At 41.3% G+C, this 14720-nt stretch overlaps 1 protein-coding gene across 6 annotated transcripts in view; it reads left to right on the forward strand.

Annotated features, from left to right (window-relative positions):
• Positions 1-14720, forward strand: part of Kif3C (Kinesin family member 3C) — a 112198-nt gene that overhangs the window by 60223 nt on the left and 37255 nt on the right. For all 6 annotated transcript variants that reach the window (XR_011716983.1, XM_071696044.1, XM_071696045.1 and 3 more), the window contains exons 4-6: positions 12112-12261; positions 13905-14020; positions 14272-14441. Coding sequence is in view for 5 of the 6 variants with exons in the window: in XM_071696044.1 (XP_071552145.1) it covers positions 12112-12261; positions 13905-14020; positions 14272-14441 (436 nt within the window). In the remaining variant the exon portion in view is untranslated. The remainder of the gene's footprint in view (positions 1-12111; positions 12262-13904; positions 14021-14271; positions 14442-14720) is intronic.

The following is a 14720-nucleotide window of genomic DNA, read 5'->3' on the forward strand; positions in this document are numbered from 1 at the left end:
TTAACTACATCATCTGAAACGGTCTGTCATCAGCCAGTGGAATGGGAAACAGTCTGTCATCGGCCAGTTTAATGGGAAATGGAAAGAAAGTCTGTCATCAGCCACTGGAATGGGAATCTGAAACAACAGTTTGAATAAGCAGACTACCTCCTTTCCCTGCATAAGTAACCATCTCTTGTGAAGAAGTCGCTTAATCGCGTAACTTCCCTAAGACCACTTCGCCAGAGAGTGTTCCACCTTGATATGACCCACCTTCGAGACTACCCTCCAGCCCGAAGAACATTTAATTCAATGCAAGAGTTTGGGGTCTCCAGACAGCTACAGAGGCTTAAGGAAAAGCACTGTGCTAAACCTATTGAAAGACCTTTCTGCAATTGTACAGGGAGTTCTTTGGTATGCCCAAGGCTAGGTATGCCCAATGGTTCCATCGCAAACGACGTTGCCTGGAACACTTACGTCTCTCAAGAAACAAAGTCAACAAGCCCACAGTCTCATAGTGAGTTACACCCACTGTCATCATCATAACGAAGCCCAGTCTATCCTGTGAAAGTTTAGTATTTAACTAAGATCATACATTACCGTAACTTCCACAGACACCAAACATTATGGTAGTAAGAGCACCTCCTCTACCAACCAATGCCTCGTCAACTTCCTAAACTTTAACTAGAGGAACACTAACAAAGTGCAAGACCTCTGTGGCTCTTACCTTTACGAAAGCTTTCAACCTGCGTCCATAACAATGACAGTAAGAAAATCCATCAATACTGCGCTATGGAGAGGGCTTATTCCATGGATTGCAGACTCCATCAGCGAGGGGAGCCAGACAGTACGCTTCCGAGGGGCCGTCTCCAATTACCAGTCCTTCCTCTCTTGTGGCGTTCTACAGGACACTACTTCCTCATCCTTATAAACGATGCCTTAATTGATACACCCGCTCGATGAGAGTACGTTCATCACTCTAACATTGGTGTCAGCGTTGACAACAGCTCCCTTAGACTACACAACCTTTCAGAACACCTTTAACAATTTCCAAATAGGACCCAACCCTTTGTGTCTCCCTTGACCCCAACCCCCTCCAGGTTCGTTAGTCCACAAAGTTCCTCGATGTCATTGTGGACGATAAATTGACATGTCTGCACACCATCATCATCAAATCCTTCCGCTATCGTCTCTCATCCTTGGTTCCTCTTTCACCATTCACAAGGAGGCAATAAACACACTGGTCTTCCTAACTCTATCTGACCATCCTCAAGACGTCAATCAATATCTCGGGTAAAAGCTGTTGCACCATCATCGCCACCGTTACCTCTTGCTACCGTAGATCTCTCGTTCCCAAGGTGCAGTTCGACATCTAGACCGCATCAGACCATCTGAGCTCGTACATACCGCAAGAAGAACAAGTCTGTTCCAGCCACTGTGTATATCGTAAACACCCAGTGATATTCTGTTAGATGTTATCTTTTCCTATTATAATTGCAAGTATCTTTATTGCCTGCTTTTGTCTCTGTCGACTTTCTTCCATCAGTTGAACCTTTCTTATCAAATAAACTATTAATCATTATCATCATTGTCTTATATCATTCTCATCATTATCATTATCACTGTTATTATTATCATTATTGTTATTACTACACCACCCACCAATGTGGCCACACAGACGCAATTCATCGTCTCCACGCACCAACCCTTCCCTTTGTGTCTGTATTCAGAGCTGATACACATCGGCAGATTAACATCTTTTATTATTCTTTTTTCCAAGTCTTTTTATAGAAGCAGTTCAACTGCAGAGCTATTTCGTACATGGTCAATAGAGGCCACTTTAGTTGTGGCCAATAGGAGCACTTCAGATGTGATCAATAGAGGCTTTTTATCTGTGGCTCACAAGGGCGCTTCATCTGTGGTCAGTGGAGGAATTCGTCTGTGGCCATCGGATGTATGTCATCCATGGTCAACAGGGTACATAGCATTACCCACCACCTCACAACACCTGCAGTGGCCTGGTTAACATATATCCAGAATCAATAATCAATGCTGTTTTTTTTCGTATTGGCGTCATGATGGATGTTATGAAGGCGTTCATTGTCAGGAGGAACATCTGTACGCCTGCGTCGTGAAGACTTATAGGTGTTGCGAGGGATGTGTGCCTGCGTCATGAAGACCTGCAGGTGTTGCGAGGGATGTAGTGCGCTTGCGTCGTGAAGACGTACAGGTGTTACGAGGGATATAGTACGCCTGCGTCGTGAAGACCTACAGGTGTTGCGAGGGATATAGTACGCCTGCGTCGTGAAGACCTACAGGTGTTGCGAGGGATATAGTACGCCTGCGTCGTGAAGACCTACAGGTGTTGCGAGGGAAGAAATTTGAAAGAGTTCATCATATTCCATTGATAAATGGAAGACTATTCTAAAGTGTCTTGTATTTAAGAAAATTCTATTTTTCCTTTTACTTACAAGATAACATCTTGTTATCATCTCGTCTCCTGGGACAACGACCTGACGCAGTATGACCTCGGTAGGTCATGCACGAGCTGTAGATTCTCCATCATGTAATTACAGATAACGATTTAAACACCAGCAGGAGCGTGGTGAGGTTAAACCAAGGGAAGAAAAAAAATGAAGAATGATGTATGCTGGAATATACTCATGTGGGTATTAGAGATAGTTATGATGATTACATTACTTCTTGCAGCATCATGTAGAAATATTACATTACTTCTTCAAGTGTCATTTGTGAGAATGATTACATTACTTCTTGGAGCTTCATTTGTGTAGAATAATTACTTCTTGAAGCGTCATTTGTGCAGAATAATTACCTTACTTCCTGAAGCATCATTTGTGCAGAATAATTACATTACTTCTTGGAGCCTCATTTTTGCAGAATAATTACATTACTTCTTGAAGCATCATTTATGTAGAATAATTACATTATTTCTTGAGGCGTCATTTGCGCAGAATAGTTACATTACTTCTTCGCGAGTCACTGGCGCAGAACAATTACATTACTTCTTCGCGTGTCATTTGTGTAGAATAATTACATTAGTTTTCGTTGCAAATTACATTAATTTTCGTTGCTTCGTCTGCGCAAATGGGACATTTGGCATCCTCTTCAACCTTCGTCACATTATCATTATACCGCAATGTTTAGGGCCGCGGAACTACGGAACTGGCGATAATGATCAAACAGCCGGGTCATTACGACACATTATACGTTACAGAATAAAAAGAGGCGACATTTGGCACACAATTGATGACCGCAGAGCGTGTCATCCCTGGGGGTACTAGATAGGGTCAATACACACCCGTGTCTAGGATACAACTTACGGATGTTGAATCGACAGAAATGTGGCAAATAATGTTGGTAAAATTGACAGGATGTAGCAGAGTTCTTTGCCTTTGTGTTTCAAGGTCAAGTTATTAAAAATTCAGGGGACACTAAACTGTTATCATCAGTTAGATAGTGAGGGTGTGTGTGTGTGTGTGTGTGTGTGTGTGTGTGTGTGTGTGTGTGTGTGATACCAGAAAAGGTATGTCTGTCTGTGTGTTTGTCTGAGCTTAATCGATAGCTAAAGGTGGAACCAACTGCTCGATCCAAACGTCAGTACTTTGCTCAAAGTTCGGGGCTGTTCTGTGGTCACGAAGTGTGCAGCATATTGTCTAATTCGTCTTCTGTAACACTGATGGTACGAAGGAGGTCGTCCAGATTAGGTAAGTGGTGTCCCGAAACAAAATGAAACCGACATTTACGTACATTTGCATGTTAGGAAATGGTGGACATTACGTCTTTAACTCACGTCATCTTTTGTTATGTAATGCCATAAACGTTTGATATATTCTCTGGTTTTTTTTCATGGAGATTTTGACGTGGCTTAGGCAAAACGTTCCCCATTCAAAGGTCGTCCTGTGGTGTACCGATTAGCGTTCCTGACCGTGACGCATTCACGGGCCGCTGCCCAGGGTCGAACGCATAGGTTCGAATCCTGATTGCGGCGGTCGGTCCACAGTCAACCCAACTGTTCATCCACCCCTAAGGGGTTAGTCGATAAAATCGATACCTTGCCTAGGCTAGGATCTCAGCTAACATTAAAAAAAAAGTGCTTAAGAGAGAAGGAAAGAGGGAAGAATTTAATTAGGATTCTATAGGTGTTTGTAAACGCGAGTCTCAGGGGCAGAAAGGTTATACGATGAGGGCAAGAGAAAAAGGAGGAAGAGACTTCCAAAGCTTAGCCGTTCGAGAGCAGGAGGAGGCCTCATAACGGTTCATTCTCGAGAAACAGGTCTTAACACATGGTAATAGTGACACACAAATGGGTTGCCTGGCGTAGGCTGGTGTGTGTATGTGTATGTAAATACACATCAAGAGTGAGGACATGGTGCATATATACAGGGTGAAGAGACGGGGTTACGAGAGCGTGAAATTTTCTCCCCGAGACACACACACACACACACACACACACATACACACACACATAGTAACCACAAAGTACTGGAAAGAGTGGTTAGTGCACAGTGATAAGCGAATCGAAAAGATTGAAAAGCGCTATGAATCAATGACACTTCACGCTCGAAAGTGGGTCTACAGAATTCTGCTTCTGCTGACCTTTACGAGTGATATGTGGGCAAACTTCACGGATGTGTTTAGAGGTTTGTGGACATTCAGTCTTGCAAATATTGACTGGTCAGGGGGTTTACAATAACGCCTCAAGCAAGGTTGTGTATTATGCATTTCTGTCATTCCTCACAACATAGCAATGGTGTTGTGTTTACGTTCATGCATATACATGCATGAACGTAAACAAACATACACACACACACACACACACACACACACACACACACACACACACACACACACACACACACACACACATAATACACAATCTATCGTCGGAACCCCACCTTGGTAGAATCTGCAGGGCAGGAAAACTGTCTGTAAGCCAAATATAAGAACTACACTGAAGTACATGGATAAAGACGTATTCAGCAAGTTGTTCACTTCCTATTTTTAGACTAACACTAGAATACAATTCTTAGCTGTGGTCACCGCATTTACAGAAGTGCAGAGAGCTAAAAGAGAAGGTCCAAAGGAGAGGAACAAAGATGCCACTGGAACTAAGGAAGCTGAGTTATAATGAAGGGTTAGGGGCATTGAGTTTCTCCACCTTGGAAAAAAAGAAGAGAAAGGGGTGACTTGATCACAAAACCTTTCGTTTTCTAGATGAGTATGACAACATCAACAGAACTCAATTCTTTGCAAGATGCAAAGACAAAATAGCCAGAGGCCATACCGTAAAATCAAACGAGAAACACTTGAGAAAAGATATAAAAAAAAGGACATTTTTAGTATAAGAATATCAAATAACTGGAATAAACTAAAGAATGTAATTGTAAAAACAGACAACATACAGAGGGTTCAAAAGATGTGTTATAGTGTAGAGGAACTTCAAGTGATGAGAGTAAACTCAACACGTCTCCCTTCCATCTGTCCCGTCCAAATAGCTAATTACAAGCAGGTGATTACGCGTAGGAAGAAGAAAAAACACGGACAGACAACACATATGTAAACACACAGACAGATGCAAATACAGTCAGAAAAAAAAAACAAGCAGCTGGACAGACATAGAAATACACACAGACAGAAAGCGACAGGCAAGCAAATTAAACAAAAAGACATAAAGAAAGGTGAAGAAACTGACATAAGCCGGAACAAGAGATAGGGTAGTTACCTTTGTAATTTGAGTATGATTTTATAATTGGCATGATATGTTTCTGTTCCCCAGTCACAGTCTGTGTATGAAGGCAGGATACGTTTTCTTATCAATCCCATCCTGTGTTAAGGGAGTTTATGCTCTCTTTAACCAATCACAATCTGTGTTTGTAGGCAGGTTTATGCTCTGCAGCCAATCACAGTTTGGTCAGGTTATGCTCCATAATCCATCACAGTGTTTGCTTTAAAGCAGATTATATATGTATGTATGTATGAAAGCAGGCTGTGCTCTGTAACCAACAGGTGTATGTGTGTGAAATATATGTATGTTCTGTAACCAGTTACAATCTGTCTTTGAAGGAAAACCGCATTTGCTAGCCATTCTCAGTCTGTTTTAAGAGATTGCCTTCTGTAGAGCTCATATATATATATATATATATATATATATATATATATATATATATATATATATATCTTTGGCATAAACTAACAGCAGTTTCCCTAATACTTTGGTATATAACCACCAGACAGATATATAGAACAGACATATACAAAGTTTCGATCCTTCGGTTCTCTAACATAAGGATTCTGATACTCTTTACATTGATACATTCTTCTTTAGTAGCATTTGTGAACGTCATTTGAGTGACGTAGTGCATTACTCCTTTGTCCGGCAACATTGTATCAAAAACAGGATACTATACGCCCAATTACAATCTATCTCAGTCTCTGTATAGATTTATTGGCCTCACAGGAAATGAAAACTTTAAATGCATGCTTCAGGTGTGAAGTCTAAAATACACTCCAATAACAGTGAGTATATTGTTTATTCCATTGCCAATACTTGTTTCTTCTGTATTTCCGTGGTACTTATAGGAATATATACCAAGTACTTATACTTTCAAGATCGTATTGTGTAGACAAGGGGCGTCAGGGAATGTGTAAAGTTCATATGTGCATATTTGCTCTTAAATAACTCTAATATTTGTTCGAATCTCAGAAAGGATATTGGAGTTTTGTATTGATCTTTACCTAAGAGAAGCCAGATGAAAGATAATCGTATTATGTCTCTTTAGTGATGTCATTATCTTTCCCTTTGAGACACAAGATGCCATTTAAAATGTTCCTGGTACGGTCCGATCTCCTTTGCCTGCGGTGTATTAAGCACTTGCTTCCTATTCAATCGATCCATACCATGAAGCACTAAGAATAGACTGGATGAATATTTCATTACAGGTTCACCACTAGCACTAATATGCTCCTTTTTTTTTTAAGTCTATACTTGACCAGTTTGCAGGTGTTGCTCCCTCTTAGAGTTATCTGTAAGCCTTTCTCTTCTCACTGCCCTATTGCCTTGAGTTTTCTGATACCTTCAGTTACCCCACAAAGCCTCGAAAGGATCCAGTGGTCTGTTGTCTGTTTGAATTCCTTTGCATTCCTTCGTATCTATAGATTCAGCAGGAGCCAAACTTTAGGCTCGGGTTAAACCTGCCACCTGCTCCTTATTTAGCATCACCTTATTGTATTCACACAGTGAATGACGGTCTATTCCGTGGGAGATATGTACTCCATTGCGTATCATACGTCATTGACGTTATAACACACGCGTCTTGTCTCCCTTCTAATCATATACGCATCTCGCCATTCAACTTTTAGTTAACATTCCCTGTGACTCAGCCTAGAATGATCTAAAAGGAGATAAGGATGAGTAACATTCCACTTTAATGGCTATAATTACATTATCGCCATGATGAACGGAAGACTGATAGAATCAAAGGAGGAAGCTAAAGAAAAAGGCGAATTCGTGGCTCTCTGTCCTACCGTGCTGCTACTACAGGCGCTAGAACGACTGCCGGAGTCCTGTAATTAGGAAACGACGTCGTTCCCAGAAGTGGCGGGCTGCGCCACAGTAAGAGGCTCTGGGGGTCATCGCAACGAAGGCTCGCGGGAATATATTTTTTTTTTTCTCCCTCTCTTGATGTGAAATTAAGATTCTTAACCTTCTCACTCCCATGCAAAGCTGATCATATTTGCAAATTATCGATAATAAAGATAATGATAATGATGATATTAATAATGATAATAATGATAATAATAATGCTAATAATAATGATAATGATAATAATAATAATGATAATAATAATAATAATAATAATAATAATAATAATAATAATAATAATAATAATAATAATAATAATAATAATAATAATAATAATATAATAATAATAACAATAATAATAATGATAATAACAATAATTATAATAATGACAATAATGATACAAATGATAATAATGATAATATTGATAATAATAATAATGATGATAATAATAACAATAATGATAATAATAATAATGATAATAATATTAGTAACAGTAGTAATGATGATAATTGAAACAGCCACAGCAGTAATCGTTATGACATTAATAACAATATTAGTAATGTTAATGTTAATGATAATGATACCAATACAAATGGGTAATAAGAGCAGTGTTTTCAAGACGAGCATTAAGAATAATGTTATTTGCGCTACAAGATATCAGACATGGACGGTGCAAGGTTTCCCAGTCTTACGCATTCCCTATTGATGAATTGTGATGTCGCTGACCCCAGATGACCTTATGACCCCTTCCTTTGCTCTTACCTAGAAAGGAAGTCATCTTAGAGAAGCGTTTCACCCGAGATCACGACATCTGGAAATGGGCGTGATGACCCCAACAGCTTTATGGATCACTGAGTAAACCTGTGTGTGTGTGTGTGTGTGTGTGTTGGGGGGGGCTGACCAACATAGCTGGGAAATATGTTGGGGGACAGTTGGTTATGAGTGGGAGGGAGTGCCATGATGGGTGCAGTATATGTTGGGGAAGGTAGCAATGTTGGGGAGGGATATTCATGTTGGAGAAAGTGTAGTTCATGTTGGGGAAGGTGGTAATGCTGGAGAGGGATATTCATGTTGGAGAAAGTGTAGTTCATGTTGGGGAAGGTGGTAATGTTGGCAAGGGATATTCATGTTGGAGAAAGTGTAGTTCATGTTGGGGAAGGTGGTAATGCTGGAGAGGGATATTCATGTTGGAGAAAGTGTAGTTCATGTTGGGGAAGGTGGTAATGTTGGCAAGGGATATTCATGTTGGAGAAAGTGTAGTTCATGTTGGGGAAGGTGGTAATGCTGGAGAGGGATATTCATGTTGGAGAAAGTGTAGTTCATGTTGGGGAAGGTGGTAATGTTGGCAAGGGATATTCATGTTGGAGAAAGTGTAGTTCATGTTGGGGAAGGTGGTAATGTTGGAGAGGGATATTCATGTTGGAGAAAGTGTAGTTCATGTTGGGGAAGGTGGTAATGTTGGAGAGGGATATTCATGTTGGAGAAAGTGTAGTTCATGTTGGGGAAGGTGGTAATATTGGCAAGGGATAGTCATGTTGGGAAGGGGTGCTCATGTTGGGGAGAGCTGCCCATGCTGCAGAGGCTAGTGATGTTGGGGAGGATGGATCATGTTGGGGAGGATGGGCCATGTTGGGGAGGATGGGCCATGTTGGGAAGTGTTGGTCCAGTTAGAGAGGGATGATCAAGTTTTGTAAGGCGCTGTGCATGTTGGGGAGAAAAGTCATGTTGGGGATGGTAGTCATGTTGGGGAAGAACAGTATAGTCATGTTGGGGATGCTAGTCATGTTGGGGAGGAACAGTCATGTTGGGGAAGGACGCTTTTCTAGGGCTGCGGGAGGTCATGTTGGGGGGGTGGTGGTGTTGGCCAACGCGTGTCTGGTCTGTGTTTCTTGAGCGGCAACATACATCCTTCGTCACGCATAGCGACTGTTTGTTTACCTCGATTGTTTAGGGACAAGTGGGGTGTGGGTGGGTGATGGTGGGTGGAGGAGTAGTGGAGGGAGTAGTAGTGGTGGTAGAGGAGTAGTGGAGGGAGTAGTAGTGGCGGTAGAGTAGTGGAGGGAGTAGTAGTGGCGATAGAGGAGTAGTGGAGGGAGTAGTAGTGGCGGTAGAGTAGTGGAGGGAGTAGTAGTGGCGGTAGAGGAGTAGTGGAGGGAGTAGTAGTGGCGGGAGAGGAGTAGTTGAGGGAGTAGTAGTGGCGGTAGAAGTGGCGGTAGAAGGAGTAGAGGTAGAAGTAGTATTAGGGGTGGTATTAGGCTATGGATTGTGTAGACTTGGCGGGCGGAGCAGCAAAATGTCAGGGAGAGGCACCCTTTATCTACCCAATAGTTATTCATGGCGTTGAAGTATCAAAGGGTCAGGATATACGTCTCCTCTGAACACCACAGTAGTAGCGGTCGCAACGCTCAAGGGATCGAAATTCTTGATAACGTCAAGTCTAACGTCCATAACTTTTGTTTTGGGCCTCAAGACAAAAAAGAAAAAATTACTACACAAAAATTGATGCAAGAGAAATATAGATTAGCTTGTTGGAAGTTTTGATGGACTGGGTTTTAGCTGAGCTTAGAACATGATTTTTACAATGCTCCTCTAGATGAGCTGGGTTCACGTCCTTGGTGACGAACTAGAATATAAACCAGTCGTATATAAACCTATAAAGACTCTAATAGGTTTAGAAATAATCTTGGATCTTTTATAGTTCACGATATGACAAAACCTCCAGATCGAATTCCCCATATAGCTCAAACTACCATCATATCTAACAAATGAATTCCGGATTGAACCAATCACCAGCTAAAGATAAGCATGTTCGTCATATCCCGCATCTCTATTAGCTAATCGCTTTAATCAATCGGTTACTGATTAATAATGCAGCAAGTTATTGAGGTGATGAGTGGAAGTTTCAGTTCATTAATCCATCGTGTGACTCCTTCATCCGAATTCGAGCAAAGGTCAAAACTCCAGGAACTAAATGTTGAGTGTTCAACATTTAACGAGTCCGCCAGCCAATGTAGGTCACCTGAAAATTCATTTGATATTCAAAGAAGTTTTTAGGGGGCATTTAGAAACTTTAAAAGACTATTGGTAGAGGAGATTATTAACTTGGCAATACAAGTGTAAATCAGTCTTGCTTTTTACAGCTCTTAATGTAGAGTATATTAGAAATTTGCTCGTAAATCTTTTACATACGTACCACAAGACATGCGTTAGCTATTTTGAGAGTTACCTTTGATATCATATATACATATAATCCAAACTTTGCTTCGTTGTGTCGAAAGTCCTTTTCGACACGTAACATAACCTCGAGGAGGAGCAGTTTACTAAGGGGGAAATAAAAATCATACTTTGTGACAGCGCTCTCTGAATTCATGTTCCATCTATACGTATTTACCCGAATCCTAGATTTTGTTAAAAAAGGAACTTTCTTTTTAAGATAAAACCTCGTATTGTGCTTTTGTTTCTATACAGTCTGAAGGTGACCACTTGTGTCTCGTGGTGCTGGACTATTTCATTCAGCGAGTTTGCTTGACAGCGTCAGTGAAGAAATAGAAGCTGGATTAGTTTATTTGTGAGCGTAATGTATTAAGAATAACACCCTGTACTTTCATGAATGACTTGTGACTTGTATGAAGAAGAACAAAAAAGTCCACTTCTTATGGATTTTCTATAATTTCCTTCGGTATTAAGGGGAATGAATATGCATATTACGCATCTGCAGTATTGTATAACTTGATTATTAGAATTGCTAAAAAATATCACCATGCACAAAGTTCTGTTCACCAGACATTCTGAGGCATATACAAGCGTCTAGATACTGCGTGTGGTATAATGCCACTCAGCATTATGCCTTGTATACCATTCGTTTTCTAAACAATAACTCTTGACTTAGTTGTAAAAGAAAATGATACCCTTTCCAGATGGTATTTGCTCACTATGACTTACATAAATTGACAAAATTGAAAAGACTTAGACCATGTTCAGAACGGATAAAAACTGACTCTCTGCTTATAACTGAAGAGGCTTAGATCCCCTCCCAAAACTAGACATGTTGAAAGTGACTCTCTGCACCACATAGATAAAACTGATCTCGTACCTAAAACTGCTAAAAGTTAAATCCAGTAAGAAAAATGATAAAAATGTACCTTGTGCCTAAAACTTATAAGACTGTCTTTGTGTCCAGAATATATAGTACTGATTACATGCCCTAAACTTATGAAGACTAAATCCTTGACTTAAAGGCGAGAAGACTGATTCTAGGCAGATATGTGAAGAATGATTTTGTGCATAAGTATTGATTTAAGTGGCTTCATGATTGAAAATAATCCTGACTGTGTGCTTAAAACTGATAAGACTTTTTATTTCTCTAAAACTGATAAATAAGAACGACTCATGAGAATGACTCATGATAAGACTGACTTTATCACTCAAAACTCATATGACTGAATCATCTTGTGAAAATTAGCGAGACATTCTGAACCTAAAACTTATGAAGTCGATTCCTTACCTAAGTGGCTCCTTTTCACCTGCAGTGTGTGGTAGTCATGGAGGGTCTGACGTGTGGGCTCGTCAACCCGGACGACACGACAAGCCCGCCCAAGCACTTCACCTTCGACGGGGCCTACTTCACAGACTCCACCACCGAAGGCATTTACAACGACGTCGCCTTCCCTCTGGTGGAGGTAAGGAAGAGATGTGCCTCTTTTTTCTCTTGTGTCTGGCTGTATCTCTGCTTCTCGTTCCTGTGGTTGTGTCGCTGTGGATGTGGTTGTCTGTGTGAGTCTATGAGTAGCGCTACGTATGTGAAGTTTATGTATATATATCTTGTAGTCTGTGGCTACATTTGTGTCTGTGTCTAAGTGTCTTTTTGGTTGCCCTATGTTGCTCTATCAATGATCCTGTTTCTGCAAGTGTCTTCGTGTTCTAGGCCGTCTTTGTGTCTAGCTATGTCTCTTTCTTTGTCTGTTTGCGTGTCTGTGTGACTATGTCATTTAAGGCATTCAGGATTGCATGGCTGGCGTGATTCATCAGTCTCTATGTGTCTGTTCCCTTTTTTTTCTGTTATATCAGCTCTCTTCCTTTCCCTCTGTCTCTCTCTCTCTCTTCTTTTCTATTTTCTTAGTCACACATTTCTCAGTCTCTCTCTCTCTCTCTCTCTCTCTCTCTCTCTCTCTCTCTCTCTCTCTCTCTCTCTCTCTCTCTCTCTCTCTCTCTCTCTCTCTCTCTCTCTCTCCACACACACACACACGCACACACTTCAACACGGTACAGTATCAAGTAAAGTAAAGCACATCAACAAGCGAAGCTGGGAGACTTTCAACACAAGTACACGAGCAGACGAAACAACTTGGTCATTAACCACCATATAATGCCATGCCACAATGAGGATTTCTCACCATTAGCTAAGAGTCTCTGAGACACTAGCTAACCATACATTCCTTTACCTAGTTCCTCTTAATGTCCTCCCTCCATTAAGCTGTCTTATACACCTCTGAATATTTTCCCCCCTTCCCCGGGTTCTGTTGACCAACAGTATATTTTTGTACATATATATAATAGTCTGTCTTCAGCTCTTTATGTGTTCTTTCTCTTTTTTCAAACTAGATTCTATTATGTATTTTTGCCATCTTTGGTCATTGACTTTTGGATAATCTTCAGCTTATTTATTTTGCAATTACTCGTGAATCTTTATATACCAATTGAACTCATTTATATTTAAGCACCTACTGTCCTCTTGTACATAGGAAGAATGAATGGTTTTCAGAATTATATATTTTCCTCATTTCACCTCTTCATTGATATCTATGCTAATAAATGATAGGCAAATATTTCAATTTAGGTAACCTCCTCCTATGACAAGATAGTATATTGATCCAATACACTTTGTATCATTATCAATGTGGCCTCTGACCCAAGTTAACTCTGTCTCTTGATCTGATATTACGTTACCTAGATAATAAATGCCATCCAGGGTGCTAATTGAGTTTACCTTGATTATTCACGAGAGGACGCAAAATGGTCTATTGCTCTCTGTATTCCTTTGTATTCCTTTGTATTCTTTGCATCACCCTGTTCATCCTTGCTGTGTTAAGGTCAATCCACTGGCCTTTAACACCTCAATGTCTCCTGTTCATCCTTGCTGTGGTAAGGTCAATCCACTGGCCTTTAATACCTCGATGTCTCCTGTTCATCCTTGCTGTGGTAAGGTCAATCCACTGGCCTTTAATACCTCGATGTCTCCTGTTCATCCTTGCTGTGTTAAGGTCAATCCACTGGCCTTTAATACCTCGATGTCAACTGGCTCACTCCAATCCTCGTTCCTCAGAGCGTGCTGGAAGGCTACAACGGTACAGTGTTCGCCTACGGTCAGACGGGTTGTGGCAAGTCCTTCACCATGCAGGGCATCATCGACCCTCCTACTCAACGTGGCATCATACCCAGGTACGGACATACACGGGGTGATGGTACGCACACACACGGGGTGATGGTACGCACACACACGGGGGGATGGTACGGACACACACAGGGTGATGGTACGGACACACACGGGGTGATGGTACGGACACACACGGGGTGATGGTACGGACACACACGGGGTGATGGTACGGACACACACGGGGTGATGGTACGGATACATACGGGGTTATGATACGGATATGAATAAGGATCCATTCTAGCCTGTCATCTCCCAGGGCGTTCGAACACATCTTCGAGGTGATCCAGACGACGGAGAACATGAAGTACCTGGTGCTGGCCTCCTACCTGGAGATCTACAACGAGGAGATTCGCGACCTCCTCGGAGCCGACGTGAAGAAGAAACTCGATCTGAAGGAACATCCTGACAAGGGCATCTACGTCCAGGGTATGTGTTCCTCTGTGGCTGAAGACTGACTTATGATGACCCTCGGTGACTTAACTTGACCCCTCTCTGACCTTGCCTGGCCCCTGGCTGATCCACCCTAGCACTTCTCTGACCCAGTTTGACCTGACCCCTGCGCTGACCGAAGCTTATCTCTTCTTCCAGGCCATAATGCTATGTAGTGTAGGGGTAAGGGTATACAGTCATAGATATTATGTAGAAAAGAGAGAAAAAAGAGTTCCTTTCAGTTTGACGACATCTGGATTTCGAAGAGAGAAGGCG

The sequence above is a fragment of the Panulirus ornatus genome, chromosome 59, assembly GCF_036320965.1.
Source record: "Panulirus ornatus isolate Po-2019 chromosome 59, ASM3632096v1, whole genome shotgun sequence".
In the NCBI taxonomy this organism is placed as follows: domain Eukaryota; kingdom Metazoa; phylum Arthropoda; class Malacostraca; order Decapoda; family Palinuridae; genus Panulirus; species Panulirus ornatus.